The sequence below is a fragment of the Neophocaena asiaeorientalis genome, unplaced genomic scaffold, assembly GCF_003031525.2.
Source record: "Neophocaena asiaeorientalis asiaeorientalis breed wild unplaced genomic scaffold, Neophocaena_asiaeorientalis_V1.1 scaffold45, whole genome shotgun sequence".
In the NCBI taxonomy this organism is placed as follows: domain Eukaryota; kingdom Metazoa; phylum Chordata; class Mammalia; order Artiodactyla; family Phocoenidae; genus Neophocaena; species Neophocaena asiaeorientalis.
The window spans coordinates 5,641,641-5,653,928 of record NW_020174642.1 but is presented as its reverse complement, the minus strand read 5'-3'; the positions used below and the strand labels follow the sequence as shown (position 1 = coordinate 5,653,928).

The following is a 12,288-nucleotide window of genomic DNA, read 5'->3' as shown; positions in this document are numbered from 1 at the left end:
GGAGCTGGGATTACATGCCTCCTCTACTGGGATGAGCCTGCCCAGGCCTCTCCCATGCTCCAGTACAAACCCCCAGCCGAGCCAGGCATAGAACTCTGGTCCTAAAACCAAACTGAACAGAAAAGCTACCTCAAAACTGCTCATCCAAGTGATTTGGAAAAGTCACAGGTGAAATTATCCTTTGCTACAGAATCATGATGTCATCAAAGTCAACAGGGAGATTTCAGGAACAAAGCTGTTATTTTTCAAAACGACTTTGAGGTGCTTTGATCTCTTCTCGCTCTGTTCTCTACCTGACTACGTTCCACAGTCTAGGCTACACTGAGGAGATCTCCTAATCTAACAAAGCTTTTCTTACACCGGACCACCAAGCTCTCTCCCTGTGCAATTTCCAGGCCCTGACCTTAGTAACAATCACTGGCTCCCCTTTATCACAGGTTTATGTGCAAGGCACTATGCTAAACACTTTACAGGAATTTTATTATTAATCTATACACCTTCCTTGATACTTTTTCAAAGCCCTTCTCAGCACCTGAAATTACATTCTAAATTTGTTTACTGTCTGTAACTGGAAGACAAATTTCACAGTCCTTGTCTCTCCTTCACTGCCGTATCAGGATGTCGAGGCCAGGGCCTAGCGCACAGTAGATACTCAGTACACATTTGTTTTCACTGTTGTCCAGGGTTGCCCACCCTTCTCAGCAAAGCACTGAAGGTATAGGGCTACTTGAAGGTGGACGTGTCCTCTAAGTAGATCATATCAGGGTGAAGAGGAGAAAAAGGGATTAGATACAACTGATGATCCATTCTTCTTACAATTATTTTTTAATAAAGTTTGATGATTAACGTTTATCAAGTTCGACTCAAGTTAAAACACCAGAAATGTATTTCCTGTTCCTTTCACGAAGGGTCCTACTGGAGATGGTTGTGGTCCTCACTCAGACAAGCCTTCCCGTCTACTTCGCTGTCTTCCCTTTTTATCAACCTCACCAGCAAGCACCTCATATGATGATGAAAGAAATTTCCACCTTGCCATCATTTCTTCTACCTGTTTCCTTTAATCCATTTTTCCAGAGTGACATCTGATTGAAAAACTACCTAAAATAATTTCGTTGCTTCAGTTTTGTGGTGTGATCACTTTCCCCACCTGTTTCCACTCTACGGTCTTTGAAATTACCTTCAAAGTGTAGTAACATTTTGCCATGCTGGGGTACCATTTCAATTTTATATTGGATTATGCATTATTTATAGCACAGATTAAACTTTTCAGCAGGGAAAACAATCCAAACTCTTAGGAACAGTCATTGTTTTAAGTTATACGCTATTTTCAATTAAATGCTACCGGATTAAAGACACAGACTGATAATATTGGCTTTTTTCAATCATCTCTTAGTGCTCAGCATACCAGAAGGTCCTCTAAAAGGGAAACCCTTCTCATGAATCCACAAGGACCAAAAGGTCCTTGAAATCTGGCCCAATCTAAAACATCCACAAGCATATTTGGTCCATGCCAAATGGTTTTGGACAGGATCAAATATCAAGGACATTTTGGTGTGGACCAAATGTCTGCTAACCATCCACAAGTCCTCAAAAAAGTCAATACTGAGAAATGCAATTTGATTAACTCTCACATTTTCACGTGTATTCACATGAAAAACCTCTCATTCTAGCCTAAACAGTAAACTCTGCCATCTCTGTATAATCTTTCCATTCACAAATTTCAACAGCCAATCTTGTGAACTTGAGTTTAGCAACCTCTGTTTAGGCACAGAGGATGTCTTTGATCCAGGCTCTAAAATGTCCTAAGACCTCTTGGTTAGACTCCTCAGACGTACCATGGCTCTTCTTTCCAAATGAAGTCACCTTTTAAAATGTCAGCGTAATATATGTCTTGAATTTTCAAGTAGAATACTTTAAATTATTTGACAAAGAACAGATAACACGACAGTAAACTGATGTTATTTTAGAATGCTTTTTATTTCGACACTTACAGGACATGTGTAAGGCATGTTCACAAGTATTTGTTTGAAGTTATGTACAAAACACGTTCTCTTTCTCTCCAGCTGCTCTTCTTTCCCTTTGTACCTGCTGCTACAAACTGGGCCCTGTGTATCTTCATATCTACAAGTCCTCAGTTATTCTGAACATGCAGACAATGTTTTAGGGACCTCCTTCAAAATATGGAGGAAGCTTCTATGCACTAAGTCACTAAGACATCAAAACTCACAGGGAACCAAGGCAGAGGGAAGCGACCAAATCAGCTCATGAACTTGGGACTGTGAGCATCTAGGGGGTAACAAAGAACACATGGAAAAACATTTTTTGACCCTTCCTGTTTGAGAGAAATGGAATGTGTCCAGAATTCATGTTTCTGTATTTACTACTACTGCCTATGAAGTCACTAAAGAGAACTAATTTTTTAACAGTTTCTAATGCAGTTACAGTTTTGTTCTCAGGCCACAGTACAAGAGAGCATGCATTACTTTACACAAATGTCAAACACCGAACAATTGTAACAGGGACTCCTCAGGACTAATTACACAAGTGTCTCTTTTTGGTGGTAGGATAAGGAAAGTGCCCACTGTGTGCTAGACAGAGACACCCAAACACCTGTTGTCTAACTCATAAAGAGGGACAACATCCCTAGTGAGAATAGAGAAGTATTCAGAGTAGGTTCCCAATGTGGGGCTGGGATAATGGATATGGAGCCTCAATTTTAGGGGTTAAAATAAGTCTTGGCTGATGTTAATAAGTTTATTGTGTGATTTTCAAAAATCATTATGTCTTTAAAATATGAAAAACAAGCACTTATAAATCTACTGGGGAGAAATAAAATAATGAAACGAAAAATCAAAATCACTTGAAGAGGAGATCTGAATGAACCTTTTGGTCTGAATCAGCCAATATTTTAACATCAACTACAACCTAGTCAAGTGTGGTTTGCTTAAGCCCATTTTTTAAAATGCAGAATCTTTAAGGAAAAACGTAGGCATTTGTTTAGGAATACTGATCTCAAAAAACTTTAACGTGGGGCACTTTAAACGATCAAGGCTACTTATAATTTAAGTCCTGCTTTGAGGCACTCACCATATTTTCCTTCCATCTCAGAGAGCACCTCTGCAGCAGCCCCAGCCATATAAGGATGTGGTCACACATGACTTTATCAGCCACCATTTGGCGATTATTAAGTGGCTAGTCAGAGTTGGGAAATTACTTACTGTTAGCTGTTCTAAAGATTTCCATTTATTAGCACTGTGAAGCACGGTGCAAAGAATCTTCACATGTTGCTTTTTATATCAAAGGTAGTATATTGTTATTCTTCCAACTCAACAAACAGTACATACTCTTTAGTGAACTGTAACTACCTAGAACAGTGGGTGGGCCTCTTCCAGAAGGGCAGGCTACTCTTCTGACAGGAGATCACGAGCCAGGCAGGCTGGGCAAGTGCTCTGCTCCTTAAGCCATTGCTTGAAGCACTGAAATGAGAAAAGACAATTAGCCAGTGCCTTTAGGAGCACATGGAACCTCAGCCCTCCTGTACCACTCGCCTCAGCAGACACGGCTAACTTCACTGTGACATTTGGTAGGGCCTGGAGCTACCCAACACCCAGGGACACCAGAGCCTGCTCAGGGTAGGAGTCTGGACCAAGCTCCAGGAACAAAGAAACCCACCTCAGAATGTGACCTTGAACACTCAGGGCCTGACCTTGGGGCATGGCCTTGCCCTCCCATCCCCACACCCTGCTCCAGTCTCGTGCTTCAGCCACCCTGACTTCTAGAGGCTGGCCCTTGGACTCACCCTGTCTGCCTGGTCTTGTTCCTTGCCCATCCCACCGGCCTGCACGCCACACAGCCTCACAGGAGCCTGTCTACCCAGCGTGCTCCCAGCTGGCCTGCTGCTGCTACAGAGCCGAGTGTGTGTGTAAGTTCGAGAGCCCAGGCAGGATGCCCCTACCCGGGAAGGAGGGAGAAGGCAGGCCGCGCGGGAGACTGCACGCTGTGTGGACTCTTTCTAGTGAGTGTACCGTGTGTACCCCTTTTCTCAGGGATTCCTACACTGACAGGGCAGAGACCTGATCTGCTCTAACCCAGCAGCAGGGGTGCAGGACAAATGCTCACAGCACCCAAAACACCAAAACAGTTACCACAAATCTTGGAAGGGCACAGGCCAGAATCTCCCAGGATCAGGCACAGTGGACCCAGTTAAGTTCAGTTTTTCTCCTCCGAAATGTTAAACTTACTTCACCTGCTGCAGTAAATTGACAAACTGCTGCACTGTGATCTGTCTGACCGTGCAGATAAGAAACTGGTGCGTATAAAAAACTGACGTCTATAAAAAAAAAAAAAAAAAAAAAAAAAAACTGACTTCTAAGGAACTAGTACTGCTGTGACTTTCAGCAACTGATGGGGCCAACTGCTCTTCTGCACTCGTGACATAGCGAAGACGACAGTGTGCACAGTGCACGCCGCAGGGCCCAGGGATCTGCTCCCCTCCCTGCAGCATCAATGTTTGGGAGGGAGACAATCATCACAGACATGAGGAGGTTTAGAAAGTGCTTTGAAAATGCAAGTACTGAAGCTTAGAAAACAAAGTCCCTTTTTATTTTCAAAATACTCCATAGTCAAAATGCATGACATGAGGATGGCCAAGGAGAACTCTTACCCCTTTGTGAAACTTGTGCCCACATTTCAGCACACGTACATTTTTGGATTTGAATACTTCTAGGCATATTTCACAGGAATTTGCACCGGACACCTGTCGAAACAAATGCATCTCAATAGTAAAGAATAACTAAATTTCTCCTTACTACATGAGCTCTTCTTACAAGTGGCCTTCCAGAACTTTCACAGCTAAGGTGGAAAATTATTCTCAATTATAGTTAAGGAGACTGAGGGAACAACTTATTTTCTAATAACATTTCTTAGGAAAAAATAAAGTTTTACTTTTCTCAGAGAAAAAAATGTTTTATGTGGTTAACTCATTCCCAGCTAAAATACTACAAATACCTACTTACCCCAACCCATACCTAAATAAAGTATGGTACTAGCTGAATATTACAAATTAATTGTTCATCTAATTATCTAACAGTTGGAGACAGTAATAAATTATGACATCTCTACACTATGGATTATCGTGGGGCTGATTAAAATCATGACGGAATTCCATAATCCGTGACGTGGCAAGTTTGTCACAAAAACTCTCTGAATAGAAGTAGGCTACAGAACAGTATGTATCATATGATTATATAATTCAATATTTTAAAAATAGAGAGAATGTGTATATATAGAGATGCCTAGAAAAGAGTCTGGAAAGATATAAAATGTTAACAGTGGTTACTGGCTACTTTGGTTGAGAGATTTAACTTTTTTCTTTGCTATTTTTCTAAAGTTTCCATGAATGTGGATTACTTGTATAAATCAAAACAAAACAAACTGACGGCTCATCCAGCAAACATCCATAGTCAGGGACTGTGCGGGGCACAGTGACACAGAGATGAATGGGAGGGCTTCCGGCCCTAGCCGCTCCCAGTCTGGTGAGCACAGACAGCATGCTCTGTGTGAAAGCAGAGGGCCAGCCTAGAACACCAGGCGTGAAGCTCTCCCTATGGCTCACAGCACTCACCCCACACGCATCATTAACTTTGACTCTCACTCCCCATCTTAACTCTGAGCACCCTGAAGGCAGGAAATGGCCTTGCTTATCTGTGTTCTTAGCAGCTGGCAAGGAACCTGGTCCCAAACTGAGACTCCATAAACTGTCAAGAAAGTGAATGAATGCAGCCCTGGCAGTGGGTTAAGGTCAGGGAGTACAGCTGGGGGCAGTGCCTGAAGGCTATGACACCCTGAACTGCTGCACGGGGTTTTCTGTCTTTCCCATGGCACTGTTGCCGCTGCAGCAATGGGTCAGATGTGCTCTCACTCCTCTCTGTGGCCCCCCAGGGAAGGGTCTGGAAGGAAATGTGGAGGTGTCAGCCCTGGGGAAAGGGCAGGTTAAGGCCTCTGCAAAGTTCAGAAAAATCCATGGTTAACTTGACTGTTTCCTAGTATGGAAAAGTGGGCACAATATATTTCTAATTGAAAAAGAAAACCCACACACACACAAATATATGCACAGTTGACTAAATTCAGTATACACACAGATACAGAAGAGTTTAGAAAAATATATACTGATGTGATAGTACTGGTTACCCTTAGAGGGTGGGTTTTGGGGTTCTTTATATGCTCTCTTTATTTGGATTTTCTATTATGAACCACAAAACTTTTATAATTTAAAAATACAAAGCAGGGACTTCCCTGTGGCGCGGTGGTTAAGTATCTGCCTGCCAATGCAGGAGGTATGGGTTAGAGCCCTGGTCCAGGAAGATCCCACAGGCCGTGGAGCAACTAAGCCTGTGCATCACAACTACTGAGCCTGTGCTCTAGAGCCCGCGAGCAACAACTACTGAAGCCCACACACTCTAGGGCCCGTGAGCCACAACTACTGAGCCCACGTGCCACAACTACTGAAGCCCACACGTCTAGAGCCCATGCTCCGCAACAACAGAAACCACCGCAATGAGAAGCCCGCGCACCACAAGAAAGAGTAGCCCCTGCTCGACACAACTAGAGAAAGCCCGCGCACAGCAACAAAGACCCAACACAGCCAAAAGTTCATTAATTAAAAAAAAAAAAAAGCAAATTACTTTTAATCTTTAAAAAACTACCTATGATTAGCAAATTAAGTCCCAGTTTCAATACATATTATTCTTATAAGTCAGCTTTTACACCTTTATTACTATCAACGTCAACCATGAAGTAGAAAGCAATCTCTTCCCAAAAGGTGATTATGGTCTATCTTGGGATGGCCAACAAGCACACAGACGCACGCGTGCACACACGCACACACACGCACACAAAGGAGTTCACACGCACACTCACACATCAATGAGAACGCTAAGAAGTTGACCTGGTTGTTCGACCACAGAGCACGTGACCAGCAGGAACACCCCTGAGAGAGGGAGGGGACTCCAGCCAGGCTTTGCAGGAATGCTTTGTAGGATCATAAGCTTTCCCTTTGGGGTGAGACCCTCTGGGACCTGAGTGTATGTGATGCAGAAAGTCTCCAAAGGGTAGCGGAAAGTGAAAATGTATGGGAGGCATAAAAACGAGTTCACAAAAAAGATTCACTGCTTAGCACAAGTCAGCAAACCAGCACTCTTTGTGCAGTCTTGCACTGCTGACTGTGCTATGGGGCCTGCAACTCTTCTAATTTCAATTTCACCTGAACGGTGATACTGTAGCTGGACAAAAAAGGGAAATGTGGGGGCTTCCCTGGTGGCGCAGTGGTTAAGAATCCGCCTGCCAATGCAGGGGACACGGGTTCCAGCCCTGGTCTGGGAAGATCCCACATGCCGCGGAGCAACTAGGCCCGTGAGCCACAACTACTGAGCCTGCGCGTCTGGAGCCTGTGCCCCGCAACAAGAGAGGCCGTGACAGTGAGAGGCCCGCGAACCGCGATGAAGAGTGGCCCCCGCTTGCCGCAACTGGAGGCAGCCCTCGCACAGAAACGAAGACCCAACACAGCCAAAAATAAATAAATAAATAATAAATCTATAAAAAAGGGAAATGTGCTCCGCACCAGAATTCAATCTGAAGCCCACGGCTGTGAGCCGCCAGGCGGCCATCTCTCTTCCAGCCACACGTTCAGCCGGTCCCTAACGCACAGTTCCCAGCACGAGCTGGTCAGTGCGCTGAGGACGCTGTGGTCAAATCGAAGGAAGAAACGCTGGCAAGATGCGCGAGCCACCTGTGCCTCGGATTCCTCATTCACAGACAGTTATAATGCCCTGTCAACTGACATCACAGATGTAACAGTATTTTATAAAAAGTTCTGTGTAACTGTAATATTCTCATTGTCTGAAAGGACAACAAACAATCTAAATCAGTATATCAAATTAAAGGCAAGTTAATTTAATGGGCTCAATCCTGTGTGCCCCCCCGCGCCCCTTGAGGGGAGAGAGAAGGGAAGCAACCAGCCTTTCCCGAGCACAGCACTTGACTCTGCCTATTCTACTTCAGCACTTCATCCCCACGATGACCCGAACAAGCAGATATGATTCGAGCTCACAGTGTTATTAAGTGATGGAACCAAGTCTGTGTTATTCCAAAGCCCATGGTCACACGTAGAAGAAAATTATCCAAAAATCAAATTTTCCAACTATTCACACTTGATATAAAAAGTGAATTTATCTGACCATCCACAGGCCCAGTTCCCACAATGTGGTCACAGCTCTTCTTGTCACTACATGCAGGGGCCCCGAGCTACCCGTGGAAGTGGAGAGACAACCTCGCCATTCACTGGCTCTCCTAATGAAACACTCAAGTACATCTAAACTTGGTTTCCAATTTCAAGATCAAATAAATTCAATCTAGAAAAATGGGGCTAAATCATGGATTAATAGTTCTGTTTCCTTCTTGTTCTTCATCAGAAGAAGAGAACTGACTCTTATGGTCATACATGCAACACTCACAGGGACGTTGTCTGTCTTCTGCCCCTGGCTTTCGGGTGATGATCCAACAAGCACGGAGGGCGGGCCCTGGGTGGCCCTGGTCACAGAAGCAGCAGAGCTGGGCTCAGATGGCCTCCTGTCCTTTCCTGGATTCGGCTGCAGCAAGAACATGGAGCAGGGAGGCAAGTTCAGTTACCCAAAAACTTGACCCTCTTCTATCTACTGAATTGCTCTCCATTTTTGGGTTGGAAGCATTTTCCCCCACAATTCTCTTATTTTATAAATAAATAAGAATAAAGTAGAACATTTTATTGAATCTAAATGAAATACTGACCTTTTTCTTTTTCTCTTCATCTAGAATGTGTTCTGTCACTCTTTGGACAATTTCGTCAATACTCAATCCAGAGAGCGAGTTCTTGTTTTTGTTCCTCACTTTTTTAATAAAACCAGCAAGCTCGGTGCTGAAAGGGAAAGTGGGAATAACGTCAAGAGAAAGTTAAAGTTTTCTGCTGCAAAGAAATATTATAGGCCAATATTAACCCAAAAGCAAAAAGAAACAAAATCAAATACACACAAATAATTCATTTGTAAACAACAACAGTAACTGTATATAGAGAGCAGCAAAATCAATCTTTCAAAGCACTATGAAAATTCCAATATTATTTCTAAATATTTGTTTTAATAGACTTTCAAAGTAACAGTGTATCTGATAGATCCATTTGAGATCTCCATCTCTACTTAGAAACCTGACTTCTTACAGCCTGGATATACTGTAGCTTGAAGCAAAATCAATGAATGATCAGACGCCACTGGATCTGACTTGAAATCAATAAAATCTCTTTCTATCTAAGAACAAACTAGTTTTGTTGACTTCTTCCCTTTAAAAATCTAACCAACAGGGCTTCCCTGGTGGCGCAGTGGTTGAGAGTCCGCCTGCCGACGCAGGGGACACGGGTTCGTGTCCCGGCCCGGGAAGATCCCACATGCCGCGGAGCGGCTGGGCCCGTGAGCCATGGCCGCTGAGCCTGCACGTCCGGAGCCTGTGCTCTGCAACGGGAGAGGCCACAGCGGGGAGAGGCCAGCGTACCGCAAAAAAAAAAAAAAAAAAAAAAAATCTAACCAACAACAAAGTTTTCAAAGCCTGAATTTTTCATAGGTAGCAGTGGATGTGATTTATATCGTTAATCAATAGGAACTTGGTATCTGTAGCACTAATACCTCATATGCTTTAACATGCAGAAAATTAGGATGCATATCTATTTGGTGGTTTATATTCTGCCAGATTTGGTCAGGATTGCAAACAATTTTATTTGTAATGTACTTTTGGTAATTACAACCTGACTATTTTTACTAATTTGCATGGTAATTGCTATTGAGAGAACTTACAATGTTTATCAAACTTAGGCAGGGCTAAACATGCCCATGTGCAGACAAGATATACTTATTTCCAAATGGGCAGGGCTCCACTGACAAATGCAAAACATCAAATTTGGCCAATCATAATTAACTACTGTGTTTCAAAAGTATAATCTCAAAGACTGTGACTAATATCGTGTCAAAGACAGAAATAACAAGGGAGGTGCAGAGGGTCAATTCTGGATGTGGAATCCTCTCTTCTGAGCTGTATCCCAGAGACATTCCCTCCACTTCACCTTCTCTCCAGGCTGAGACCAGTACCTCTGTCCCCTCGCACCAATCTGGAGTGAGGTCAGAGGTTGATGCAGAAGCACTGCTGAAGTGCCTGAATGACAACTCTGGCTGACTTAGTTAAAAGCAGCTCTCCCCATTTGCAGCAACATGGATGGACCTAGAGACTATCATACTGAGTGAAGTAAGTCAGACAGAGAAAGACAAATATATGATATTGCTTATACGTGGAATCTAAAAAAATGGTACAAATGAACTTATTTACCAAACAGAAATAGTCACAGACATAAAAAACAAATCTATGGTTTCTGGGGGGGTGGGAGGGGATGAATGGGGAGACTGGGAGTGACACATACACACTATTATATATAAAATAGATAACTAATAAGGACCTACTGTATAGCACAGGGAACTCTACTCAATACTCTGTAATGACCTACATGGGAAAAGAATCTAAAAATGAGTGGATATACGTAAATGTACAACTGATTCACTTTGCTGTACACCTGAAACTAATACAACACTGTAAATCAACTATACTCCCCCCTCCACCGCCCGCCAAAAAAGCAGCTCTCCTCACCCTCATGAGGATCCCTTTGTAACATGCTCACACACCTGACTACTAGCCTCGTCAGCCTCACACCTCTAACAAATCGGAGGTGCTGTCCAACAAGGTGTTAAGTTGCTGTTGCCTTCGTGGCTATATGTGGGATTTTTTTCCCTGAAATAATAATGTAAAACTAATGTTTTGCAGTCATTTAGTGATTCCATAACTAGTGTTGGAGAATTACTGAGTTCATCTAAATCTTAGCAAACTGCCATGGGTTCTGATGAGTATTGATTAACCAGTGTTCAATGTTTTCAATCTATTGGTTTGAAACTGCTCACTTCTATGTTTACAAAAGGAAAAAGTGCAGCGCTTGTCTTTCTGAGTAAAACAATTATGCAGTTCTTTCCACTTCAGCCCCTAATTGGCTGTAATGTTATCTAATCAGGAAACCTCAGTTCAATACAGCACTCAACAGAGTTGCAGACATTTTAGATTCGTACCTGCTGTAACAGGGGAACACCACTGACAGGTGCTCAATAATACTATTGAACGGTTTCTTTGGAGACTGGCTTGAACGGGTGGCACGTCCTGGAGCACCAGGTAACTTCTGATCAGCCACCGGGCTTGGCTCTGACTGAGCTGCCTGGCCGGCGCTCTCACATTCTGGCAGCCGGCCGGCTTCTGGCTCACAGGAGGGCGACTCCACTGGGCCACCAGTAGCAGAGACCAGACTTGATTCCTCGGGAACCGCTGTTCGGTCTCCAGTCCTGTGACTTGTAGAAGTGGAGGGGCCTTGATCATCGTGGTCTGAAGACTCAGGAAGTAACTTAGGATGAACCTACAAGGAACACACCACAGTGGCTGGATCACTAAGAGTGACATCCGTGAACAAAGACTAACAATTAAGCACAACTATAATAAAACCTGGCTGCTCAAGTGCACAGCATTTGAATTACAACAAATTAAATGTTTTGTTCTTAAAAATTGCTGGCCACCTTCTCTTTCTCAAAATGAGCTCTTCATGGCACCACACTGCTGGCTTCCATCCCATCCGCTGGGCCCCTGGCTCAGCTCTCCCCACAGCCCTGCCGCCGTGTACGCCTGAAGTGCTGCTGCCCCTCACGTTGCCAGAGGTGCAGCCTCCACCCCACCTGTGCTACGCCCTAGCGTTCCTCGGTGACTGTGTGCCCACTTTTTTTTTTTTGGCCGCGCAGTGCAGCATGTAGTATCTCAGTTCCCCGACCAGGGATCGAACCCACGCCCCCTGCAGTGGAAGCGCAGAGTCCTAACTGGACCGCCAGGGAAATCCATAATGCCCACTTTTAAAAAGATTCGAGTCTAGAATATCTTCTTGAGATCCAAATCCGCACATCCGAACTTCCTAATGGGCAGATCCACGTGGGTGACTGATTCCAAGGCCACTCAAGCCCTACGTCTTCAACACCAGCCTCAGGGTGGTCTCCTCACCCTGCTCTTCCTCCGACGCCACTTCACTGACAGAAACCCAGAGTCATCCTCAAGACTGTTGGCCTTACGATCTCACAAGCAGCACCACTCTTTTTTTTTTTTTCAGGTACGCGGGCCTCTCACTGTTGCAGCTTC

At 44.0% G+C, this 12,288-nt stretch overlaps 1 protein-coding gene across 4 annotated transcripts in view; it reads right to left on the bottom strand.

Moving 5' to 3' along the window:
* Positions 1 to 1,976: 1,976 nt before the first annotated feature.
* The window catches only part of TTC3 (tetratricopeptide repeat domain 3), a 132,657-nt gene continuing 122,345 nt past the window's right edge, over positions 1,977 to 12,288 (bottom strand). For 3 of the 4 annotated variants that reach the window (XM_024758265.1, XM_024758266.1, XM_024758263.1), the window contains 5 exons: positions 11,187 to 11,524; positions 8,824 to 8,950; positions 8,511 to 8,645; positions 4,664 to 4,756; positions 1,977 to 3,476 (listed from right to left, as the gene is read on the bottom strand). In XM_024758265.1, the coding sequence (XP_024614033.1) occupies positions 3,402 to 3,476; positions 4,664 to 4,756; positions 8,511 to 8,645; positions 8,824 to 8,950; positions 11,187 to 11,524 (768 nt within the window). In that variant the 3' untranslated portion in view covers positions 1,977 to 3,401. The remainder of the gene's footprint in view (positions 3,477 to 4,663; positions 4,757 to 8,510; positions 8,646 to 8,823; positions 8,951 to 11,186; positions 11,525 to 12,288) is intronic. The other variant, XM_024758267.1, reaches the window with a different exon arrangement.